Below are 11,749 nucleotides of genomic sequence, written 5' to 3'. Positions count from 1 at the left end.
GGCTTTCAGATGGGCGCAAAAAAAAACATTTGGAGAACCAGTCGGAGAGCACACAGAGTTCAGCTTCAGGCCTGGGGAGAGGATCGCCACGCTGTCCCTGTGGGGCAACGGAAACGGCACGCGTCTTGGAGCCATCAAATTCAAAACCAACAAGGAAAGAGAATTTTTTGTGAAAATGACAAGCTGGGGTTTAAAAACAGAATACCCTATGGATGTAGGCTCTGGATTTTGTCAGGGCCTTGTAGGAAATTCCGGACAGGACATTGACTGCATGGGATTTTTGTTTCTCAATAACATTCAATCCATAGTTCTTTGCGACGTCAGATATCCCACCATTAAACAAGTGACTCCGCAGGTGGCAGTGGAAGAAATCAAATCTGTCACTTACAAGAATAAGACCTCTGTCGGTCAAACGGCAAACAGTCGAAACATCAAAGAAAATAATCCAAACAAACACATGGTCTATGAGCGAAAACATCACAGCCAAATTCAAGGTGGATGTAAAGGCCGGGATTCCAGACATTGCAGAAGTTTCCACAGGATTCAGCACTTCTGTCGGAGTAGAAAACACTTACAGTCGTGTGCACACTAGTGAAAGAACTGAAACTCTGTCTACCAATATAGACATTCCACCAGGGAAGAAGATGAATGTGAAAATCACCATTGGCAGATGCTCGTTTGACCTGCCGTACACGGGCACAGTGAGGATGACCTGCAGTAACGGCAGCATGTTTTCTTTTCAAACCACAGGCAAATACAAAGGCATCACTTACACTGATATATAAAAGTAGATACTAAAGAATCAAATATTTGATATACAGATTTGATACATATACTGTATATTCTTTGATTTTACTAGCCTATATGTTACTTTGTCTACATTCCAAAATAATTTTCTCATGTGCTGTCTGCAGATTTTCCACGCCTGCTTTGCATTCCTGTTTAATTTTAAAGGCCTATTGCTTAATATTTTAGCAATTGTAAATATATATTTAACATAGTCTTTGTCAATTTTTTTTTACTAATTCGAATACTTCATACTCACTTGTAATGATCCGAAAATGTACCTCCAGCAATGTATTATTTACTTTATCGTGTATTCAAATGTGTCTGTGAATTTATTTTTATTTTTTTTTCAAAATGTGTGGGATTTAATAAAATTATTTCAAATGAAATTAATTCCTTGTCATGAGCTATTAAAAGCCTGGTTTGCTATCAGTTAAACAGTTTGCTTCAAATAACCTAATGGACAATCATTTAAAGAATTTGACTTTTTCTTTCTATTTGGAGTACACAGAACTACTGAGCAGTACAAGAGTTTAGAAACTATCCAGAAGAAAAATAAAATGTAAATATTAAATCCAAGAATTTATTTTTTTTTTAAAAAGGGGGGAGGACAGCTTCAAAATTAGAAATCCCACTATAAATGTTTTAATTTCATTCAAGTCAGCCCAGACATAGTTTAATAAATCTACACAGTGTATATCAAGAGAAACTATTGCTTAGAGTTGGTCCAAACCAGCATAAGGCAAAAGCACAATATAGAAAATGAAGTAAACACACTGTTCAGGTTATAAAAAAAAAAGCTTACTAACCAGTTTATGAGAACAATTTAAAAAATGTTTTGGTATTTTAGTGTCTTATCTGCAATTCTTGAAGTGTTTTCATCTCTACTGTAAACCAGATGCTGATGAGGTTCAGTTTTTCTTGTGTTTGGAGGTGCTACTGTTAAAGAGGTTGAGTCCGGTCCTAACACCGACCCCTGCTGCCGTCACACCCGGCTGCTGGAGCACCTTGTCCAGTGTCGTTTTCTTTATGGCAGCGGGAGAAATCTTCTCCTGGTCAGCTAAGTGCTGAAGCTCCCTAAAATAAAATAAAAAACAGTGAGCATGAGTGAGCAATGTCCATCTGGAAGACAAAACTGTTTAAAGAGCCCATCAAATTTAAAATGGGAGCTTTGTGGCCAGACGACGTCTGATAGTATGAATAAAATTAATAAGATAAACAAACCCACTTTATAGTAAGTGTCTTTAACTGTTCTGTACATTTAAATAATTAATTTGATACAATGTAATTATTGTGTACATACATGTATTTTCATTGTATTTACATTAAAAAATTACCCGCATATAATTAAAACTGTAATTACACTGAAGACCACAGAACTACCCCTTAACCCCAGGGGTTTTCAAACTGGGGTCTGGGGACCTCCAGGGGGTCGCAAGGGGGTGCTGGGGGCCACAGAAATGTTTAGAGAAAACAGTGTAAAAAAATTTTTAATTAATAAATAATATTATTTTATTAAAACAAGTAAAAATGTGATTTAAATAATGTAATAAATAAACACACAGAATAAAATAAATACATATGAAATAGCATATAAAATAGCAGCAAATACAACACGAACACTCGAACGTTGTTTTAATGTAAGTACATAGTAGTTTAAGACATCTAATATTCAGAATTATTATCAATTTGACTTCAATGAAACTTTTGGATAACAATTGAACTGAATAATGACACTAACTTTATATATCCTGCCCCATCTTCCTGTTTTAATAGAAAATACGTGAACACAGGGAGTAAAACTATGCTTATCAAGTAATTTTCAAGGATTATGACATAAATGACAAAGTTAAATGAACACATCTAGCTGAAAATCAATCATCGGCAATTCTTTTGACTTCTTTTTAATAGCACTTATTTTTTATTTTGCTGTACCTTGTTCTGATGCATGATGCCTCCACAGCGTTGATCAGGAGGCTACGGAAGCCGCCACTTTCCATGACATGTAAAGCGTGGATCGTAGCACCTCCAGGCGAAGCCACGTTGTCTTTTAACTGTCCAGGGTGTTGCTCGGACTCCAGGAGCATTTTTGCCGCCCCCTTACAAAAAGCATCACTGTACTGTAAATCTCAGACACAAATATTTCTCAGATTACCAAGATGAGAAATGTTTCAGAGACTGTCAAGAACTAACAAGCAGAGCCTGAGCTCCGAGTCGCACAGCCAGTCTTCTGGGGAGTCCCATCTTCACCCCTCCATCAGCAAGAGCGTCAACAGCTAGGAACGCCTAAGATAAAAAGATATATAAAGATTTCCTAAGTCAGCGGTGGATGTGCAAAGGAAGCCACAAGGAGCTCAACTGTTGGTATAAACCTCCTTTATAATCCTAGGTTGTCGCTTACATAGGCTGGGCCGCTGCCACTAAGGCCAGTGACGGCATCAATCAGGTCCTCCTCTACCTCTGTGCAATAGCCCACACTGGCCATTAGCTGCTCCAGGAGCTTCCCGTCCTCCACCTCTGCATGGGTGCCTGTGGCGTACACCGTGGCCCCTTCACGCACCACCACTGGAGTATTCGTCATACAGCGGATTACTTTAGGAGCCCGGCGGTACTGCAGCAATTTCTACAAGTATAGGAAGTTATGAAATGATATAGAATTTAATTGATGTGTGATCACAGGTGTGTGTATATTGTGTGGCTCAAAGTTAAGAGTGCAGAATCTGTATTAATACTGGTTTTACTGTTTTCAGTCTTTTGTTTTTAAATCAAGTGTCACATAATGTGAAGCTGTCTTTGCATTAATGCAAGACTTATTAAATGCAAGTGTTCAAAAATGGGCATAACTAGAGGAATTCTCAATATATATTTATATAATTATTGTTGGATTTCCATTTTTTTTTTAATCTGATATACTCTATGAATGATCAAATTCTATGAATGATCAAACATGAAATAATAAGTGAATGAATGAATGAATGATATACAAATATATGATATATGAATGATGTGTTTTTGAAAGAAGTCTCTTATGCTCACCAAGGCTACATTGATTTGATCATAGATACAGTTAAACAGTAATATTGTAAGATATAATTAGCATTTAAAATAACTGTTTTCTGTTTAAATTAGGGCTGTTTTCTAAATTAAATTAACCGTGATTAATCGCATCCAAAATAAAAGTGTTGCATTTACATAATATATGAGTGTGTACTGTATATATTTTTATGTATATATAAACACACACATATTGTGTTTACATATCATATATTATGTAAACTCAACACTTCTATTTTAAATGCGATTAATCGCGAATAATCTATTTGACAGCCCTAATTTAAATATATTTTAAACTGTAATTTATTGATGTGATGCAAAGCTGAATTTTCGACATCATTACTTTAGTCTTCAGTGTCACATGATCCTTCAGAAATTATTATAATATGCTGATTTGCTGCACAATTATTACCAATTATCATTGGTGCTCAGTTATTAAAAATGGTTTTTAATATTATCTTATTATTAAATATATGTTTTTAGAAATTGAATTTTTCTTTTATGAATAAATAGTTCAAAAGAACAGCATTTATTTGAAACTATTCTTCTTTTTTATTTAATGCATCCTTGCTAAATTAAAGTATTAATTTAAAATAAAAATAAAATTACTTATTCCAAACTTTTGAATGGTAGTGTATCATGGTTTCCACAGACATATTAAGCAGCACAACTGTTTTCAACATTTATAATATTAAGAAATGTTTCTTGAGCAGCAAATCAGCATATTAGAATGATTTCTGAACACTAAATGCTGGAGAAATGCTGCTGAAAATTAAGCTTTGCACCACAGGAACAAATTACTTCTCAAAATATATTAAAATGGAAAATAGTTCTTTTAAATTGTAACCGTATTCCACAATATTTTTATCAAATATTTTGCAGCCTTGGTGAGCATAAGAGACTTCTTTCAAAAAATCTTACCAACTTCAAACTTTTGACTGGAAGTGTAAATACATATGTGCTTACCAAAACTGAAAAAATAATGAGAAAATGTAAACAATAAATACATTAAAAATACGTTAATTTACGTATTTATCATTTATTTTGTTTAGCATATAATTTCATTAATTTATCATTCACATTTCCTCATCTATTTATTATTTTGTTTTGGTCCTCCATACCCCTAAACTGAATGCTTTGTTTTACCAAACCACCAAAGGCTGGTATCATTATATAATTATGTGTCATGGAATAGGTATATTCTGACCTTCTCTATGGAGCTGATCGTCACTCCTGCTGCACAGGACACAATGAGATGACGGTCTTCGATGTCTGGCCCGATCTCATCCAAAACGAAGGGAATGATATGTGGCTTGACCGCAAGGAACAGAACATCACTCTTGTTCACAGTCTCTTTATTACTGGTGGTGAAGTATGCTCCCATTTTCTGAAGTACAGAGAAAGTACCTCATTAACAATGTTCAAAAGTGTATTTGAATATTGCTTTCAAACTAATATAGTTTAGTCTAATATGACTCAGATGCTGGTCAAACACTCACTCTTAGCCCAATGACAGTTGGCAGGTCTGTGTCTGGAGAGCTCGCAGTTATCCTGTGTGTGGCGATCACACCTGATAGACAGGAGAGTGCATAGTAACATTGTGAATAAGATTATAGATTAGGGTGTATGTTATCTTTAAGGAAAGGTACAAGCATATATGAGCAATATCACTCGAGTACGAGAGCGATACCGGCTCTATATCAGCGGCTGTGATTAGGCCAGAGGCACGAGGCCAGAGGTAATCACAGCCGCTGCTATAGAGCCAGTATCGCTCAAGTACGAGAGTGATATTGCGTTTATACAACAGTTCGACGAAACGCGTGTAATTAAACAAGAAACAACGGAGTGCCTAATAAAACCCTCTTTTGTGCGGAACTACTTCCTTCCTCCACTGATTCAAAGCTCAAGTTGACAGTTAAACATACGTCACTTTCAGATTTCGTATCAAGGGCATGTGCTGCTTCAGTTAGGTTATTAGTGAGAAATAATGAGGTTATAAGAGAGAAACAATGCGGCAAGACGTGCATCCAAATGAGAGAGAGAGAGACCGCAAAGCTAGACGTTTCATCTTATATTAACTAACGTACTCTACGATTACATAGACCCGGCTAGAACAAGCGGAGTGATACAAAATTGTGAAAGGGCGTTCCTGTAACGATACCAGTACAATATCTCACGGTTCTCAACCAATCACATTTGAGAACCAGAACGAACTGTTGTATAAATAGTATTATATGTCACCATACAGCCAAAATATGTTTTACTATTACATTAATGTTTCATATTTTAATGATTTTATTTCACGCTTTTTCTTTCATTAGAATTGTTTAGCATTTTTCTGAGGTTTTCCTTTAAGTGACACTTTTGCATGCACATGTAATAAATGTCATTTTACTCCTAATTTTACGCCTTGCTTTTTTCATAATATTGCTTTTGAGAACGATTTTTTTCAAATCATTTTTCTTTGGCGTTTTATTGGCATAAACAATGGGTAAAGTGTGTTTATTTATATGCATGATGTTTTATTAAATATTTTAGTAAAAAAAAAACGTTTTGACAAAATGCTCTGACAATTGCCCACTACCAAGATGGATAGATGGAGATCACATAAAATAAAAAAACATTATTATTATTATTACTACTACTACTATTTACCTTTATTTTGTCTATATTACTCGATATAATGTGCAAAATTGTACTTATTTAATAAAGTCTGGTTTTACATTTAAAAACTTTGACTAATGTGCATCAGTGCATGTTTGGTGAGGCCTAGTTTGTAATGGGTTTTAATGTTTATGTCTCGTCGCTCCGGTCGGACACGGCATCAACAGTATCTGAGGGGCGTAACATTTCCGTCTCACGCTTGAGGTATTCGGCCAATCACAACACATTGGATAGCTGGCCAATCACAGCACACCTCGCTTTTTCAGACCGATGAGCTTTGTAAAAATCGACACGTTTCAAAAAGGCGGGGCATAGAGGAGAAACAATAATGTACAGTATGTGGAAAATAATGTGTTTTTTGAACTTTAAACCGCATAAACACATTTCATTACACCAAATACACAAAATAATGTTCTTTTTAGCAGCATCATATGACCCCTTTAATAAAGTAGGGTGATTTGGATTGTTCGCTCGTTGTAGTGTTTTGGCTCCTCTAGTGGTTGTTGTGTGTAATGCGCTGCTGCTGCTGCTGCTTTACCTGCTGCTGTGAAGCCCTTCACCAGCGCGTGAGCCAACTGACCTGCTCCGATGAACCCAACGCTCATTTTGACCTGTCAATAACAATCACACCGATCAGCATTCACCAGCAGACTAAACACACAAGTTAACAATCAGTTAAAGGCAATTCACTGATAAGATGAGGTAATATCAAGACGGAGTCTGCTTGCTGTTTATTTCCTGATTGGATTAAAAAGCAGTAAAGCAGCAGAGCCAATGAGCTAAATGCCGAAAACTAAATGTTTAAAAGTTACCTAACAAGCGTACCTTAAATATTGTCGTTCGAAGAGCTGGTGTACTTATATTTTCTCTATTTCACGTTTGTTTGTTGTGTTCACGTTGTACGTGGACGTTTAGTTATACTGCCATTACTGAAGTGGAGTAAAAGGCTTTGACCAATCACGGTAGAGCACTGCTTGAGTCTCAGCCAATCGCTGTACTTCATGGATGTACCGTGCGTTTTGATTGGCCAGCTAAGCTGTCAGACAAGCCAGTTGCGTGAGCACGTGGGCTTGTGTCAACAGAAAGACAGCGACACTGTATCCGCTTGTCTGATAAATTTACCAGATTCCTTATATTTGATATGTTTACTTTTTATTGATGTGTATTTATTCCTCAGTACTATTTTCTTGCTCTCTGTTCCACCTATATTTAACTAGTTTAACTTTTTTTTATTTAATTTACCATAGATCTGTTGTTTTCAGTTGAAACCAAAGTCCCTTTAAGGTATTCTATAGTTTTTGGTTGAAACTAAACATAATCTATTACCACAATGATATTACAGACTATTACTACCCCAAATAAAATGTTGTCAGATTAACTAACTTCTATAAATGTTCATAATAAAGTTGGTTATAAACACCTATCCACACACCTATACTACCAAAAAAAAAAAAATCATAATAAATAAAATAAATAAATAAAAAGCCACATATTTTTTTAAATATATTTAAAAATATATATTTTTGCTCAAATATGTTTCAAAATATATTTACGTAAATACATTTTACTACCAATTTATTTTTGGCCATATTTTTGAAAAGATATTTTAAATGTATAAATATATAATATAAACAAATCTACTTTGACCTCTATATATTTCAGTCCAAGAAAATGCATTCAAAAACTCAATTTGTTGTGTGTAACACGTGTGAACACATAACTCATTTGAATAAACTTCAGCAAGGAACATAATTTAAAATGCTCGAAAAAAAAAATGCAATATTGCAATATATTAAACATTATTAAATCTACCTTTGATCATCCACATTTGTGTTTATCCTAAATGTAGGTTGCTGAAATGTATTTTTTTCATCCCCCTGAAATACATTTAGAAATATATTTTGCTATATGATGGATGAAACTAAATATATTTTCTATTTCAAAATTATATATCATTGAGCTTCACTGTTTGCAACATAGCATACATTTCAATATATTTTGAAATATATTTTGGCCACTTTTTTTGCCATGTGGGCATATTCATACAGAAAAGTGTCTTAATTTGTGTACCTGGTCATTTTTGTTTGCTAGTTTTTTAAAGTGTTGAGAAAGAGAAAGAAACTGATCTGGGCACAAAAGAATCCAGTTTAATTACCAACATATTTTGATTTATTTAAATGTATTGAAAATAAGTAACAATATATTGTCACATGCTATTAAAAATAATAACAATAAAAAAAAATATAAACTATTATTGGAGTCTGAGTAGATTGTCCAGATATGCAGAGATTGCTTTCTAAAATAAAATAAAATAAAATAAAATAAAATAGTATTTATGGACAATACATAAACAAGTGATAGGCTATATTCTCTTCTCCTAGTCAGAGGTCACAGATCTCTCATGTTTGTATAAGCAGCTGACAAAGTCAGACTGTGTTAGAAATTATCATTTCCAAATGTAAGCATTACTGTATTAGTAATCAAATAATAATAATAATAATAATAATAATAATAATAATAATAATAATAATAATAATAATAATAATAATAATAATAATAATAATAATAATAATAATAATAATAATAATAATAATAATAATAATAATAATAATAATAATAATAATAATAATAATAATAATAATAATAATAATAATAATAATAATAATAATAATAATAATGATGATGATGTTGTGACATATAACCTATAATATTATATGCATACTTCAATTATAAAAATTACACTTTAAGTTGTACTCATAGTAAGCCATATAACAACTGTTCTAATTCACAACTTAAAAAAAAAAGCATTCTTAAAGGGATAGTTCACCAAAAAAATGAAATTTCTGTCATCTTTTACTCACCCTCATATCATCTCCAAACTCTATAAATTTCTGTAGAACATAATATACATTTTTTGTCCAATACAATCACCAAAACTGACAGCATTTTCAGAATATCTTCCTTTGTGTTCTACAGAAGAAATAAAGTCAGTTTAAAATGACATAAAAGTGAGTAAACAATGGCAGAATTTACATTTTTGGGTGAACTATCCCTTTAAGACTTACAGTGTCAATGAATTGCGGAGAGGTATTGTCACAGAAGTCAATTTTACATTGGAATAGAGTCTAAAATTGCTTTGATTTCATTCTACTAAGCAAAGTAACAACTTTATTAAGTAACACCAAGAAAAAAATCAATTGGAGTTAGAATTGCAGTTGGAAAGTCTAAACAATTTAATTCTAATCAACAAAATTACAAAAATCCAGAATATTTTTAAAGTACTACAAATACACACAGCTGTATTTTATTGGCATGGCTGTATGTTACAAAATTTTCATGCCTCATTTCCAGTATTCATATGTCCACCGTTCTGGAGATGAGCTGGTCTTATGCAGCTGAATGCGAGACAAATCGTATTCTTTGAGAGTAAACCAGATCGGTGAAGTACAGCACCAGGTTGGCACAAGTGAACACGGCAATCACCAGCTTGCTGTCCCATGGGCACTTTCCTCTCGGACAGTCTTCTGGTCGCCCCGGGGTGCCATACTTCTTATCAAAACTAAAAACCGGCCAGACCACAGCAGCACTCAGATACAGCAGCATAGCCAGGAAGGTGTAGATGACCACAAAGCGGTCGAAAGGGAAGCGCAGCGAAGACGTTCTCCCCGAGACGGTCAGAGCCACCACCACGACGGTTACAGCGAAGCACAGGCTGTAGATCACCACGCAGTACTGAGTAGGGATGTGGCGGTTGTATTCACTGTCATTGGCCAGAGCGCCGAAGATGATGCAGGCTATGAAGGCTTGGACCACCTTGAGCAGCCCAGACACAGTGGCCATGTAGCCAACCACGTGGCCCGGCTTGGCCCGTGTGATGAACACCTCGGCTCCATAAGCGAAGCAGCAGACACTGGAGCAGACGGTGACGGCGATGCGATAGTTGCGCACCTCGCAGCCCTCGGATGGGCACTCGGATCTGAGGAAGTAGACGGGGTAGACTATCGAGGCCGTGACGTACATGAGAGTGGCCAACATGGCGAAGGCCACAGTGAAGTTGTCCCAGGAGATGGGCATACACCCATGTAGCCTCGTCACGTCCAGAGTGAAGACCACCAGTGTGACGGCAAAGCAGAAGCACCAGACGAACATGCAGTAGGTCCCGTAGGTGGCGCTGAAACCTGCACTGTGGGCCACCAAGGCCATGGTGGTGCAACCCAGAAGCAGCTGGCACATCCGGGCAGCGCCGACTCCAGACAGTACTGCTGCCTTGTTTAGATAATGGCCTCCTTGGGGGTCCATAGGAAGCTTTGGGTGGATCTCGATGAATCAGATGAGTGTCGCTGCACCTCCACGGCCCAATCCACAGACCTCGCCCTTTGCCTGCCTCTTTATTTAGGCAGCCTTAATGACAAATCTCCTTTACTGCTTCCCAGCTCTGCTTTATAATTACTGGAGAGTGTGTAGGATCGGATTACAGTAAAAACTCTGGATGTTCTCTGTCTGTGAGTGAAGAGGAACTTGAAGACAAAAGTCTATCTAGCAAACAGTAGCAAAAGCAATAGAATGACCATAAGATAATTGACTTTTAAATTCAAATCATTGCTGTTATTTACATAAAGTTCCAAATTCCAGTCGATGGCTCTCTAGGACACCTTACAGCTTGAGTCTTTACATAGTCACCTTGTCCTCGCAGGTCTTGTTCTATGGTGTTTGTCAGTTGATCGTGACCACTGAAAGTTCCACATAAGTCGAAAGTCACCTTCAAGATGCTGCTTTAGCTAAAGTGTCTCTTCATAACAAGATTAGCAAGATCCAGTAAATATCCCACATGCGATGGAATCAGGTTCCCAATTTCTTTAAACTTTCTTCTTCTTTTAACACTGATTACCTTAGATCTCTTACTCTCTCTAGCACGGTTTCCACTCTCACACACACTGGCGTGTGCTGGGCTTTGAGTTGAAGTGTACTAGGGAAAGCGAATTTAATGAGTGCGTTCTGCCGAGCTCAGGGCCACGGGCTCCACCAGCTCTATAAATAGAGCCCTATATTCCACTGTGGAATGGGGTGGGAATCCAAATGTCCGCGTCAAGCAACAGTGCAGGGAGTCATGTTTCATATGGTTGCAAACTGTGTGTGTATGTGTGTGAGCTATTTAGGGACAGTTACAAGGTGTAGGCCCTGGCACATCTGTCTGGCTCAAAGAAAAAGTGCAATGTAATGGCCCCAGATTAAGAGCAGATGAAAA

At 36.1% G+C, this 11,749-nt stretch overlaps 2 protein-coding genes and 1 pseudogene across 2 annotated transcripts; 1 reads left to right on the top strand and 2 right to left on the bottom strand.

Annotated features, from left to right (window-relative positions):
• LOC107675366 (natterin-like protein) overlaps window positions 1-991 on the top strand; it is a 1,177-nt pseudogene extending 186 nt beyond the window's left edge.
• Window positions 992-1,393: 402 nt separating this feature from the next.
• On the bottom strand, window positions 1,394-7,461 carry LOC107675279 (pyrroline-5-carboxylate reductase 1, mitochondrial-like). The gene is made up of 8 exons (XM_016469609.1): window positions 7,330-7,461; window positions 7,043-7,115; window positions 5,340-5,410; window positions 5,048-5,227; window positions 3,188-3,409; window positions 2,980-3,072; window positions 2,722-2,885; window positions 1,394-1,863 (listed from the first exon to the last, which is right to left on the bottom strand). Exons 2-8 carry the CDS (start codon window positions 7,107-7,109, stop codon window positions 1,698-1,700), a joined length of 963 nt encoding a protein of 320 aa, XP_016325095.1. The 5' UTR covers window positions 7,110-7,115; window positions 7,330-7,461; the 3' UTR covers window positions 1,394-1,697.
• Window positions 7,462-9,795: 2,334 nt separating this feature from the next.
• On the bottom strand, window positions 9,796-11,460 carry myadml2 (myeloid associated differentiation marker like 2). The gene is made up of 2 exons (XM_016469826.1): window positions 11,185-11,460; window positions 9,796-11,036 (listed from the first exon to the last, which is right to left on the bottom strand). The coding sequence occupies exon 2, from the start codon at window positions 10,801-10,803 to the stop codon at window positions 9,892-9,894; it is 912 nt and encodes a 303-aa protein (XP_016325312.1). The 5' UTR covers window positions 10,804-11,036; window positions 11,185-11,460; the 3' UTR covers window positions 9,796-9,891.
• Between the last annotated feature and the right edge of the window lie 289 nt (window positions 11,461-11,749).

This window comes from Sinocyclocheilus anshuiensis, unplaced genomic scaffold (genome assembly GCF_001515605.1).
Source record: "Sinocyclocheilus anshuiensis isolate Anshui unplaced genomic scaffold, SAMN03320099.WGS_v1.1 scaffold173, whole genome shotgun sequence".
Taxonomy (NCBI): domain Eukaryota; kingdom Metazoa; phylum Chordata; class Actinopteri; order Cypriniformes; family Cyprinidae; genus Sinocyclocheilus; species Sinocyclocheilus anshuiensis.
Note: the sequence above shows the minus strand (reverse complement) of the source record. Positions and strands in the feature narration are given on the sequence as shown.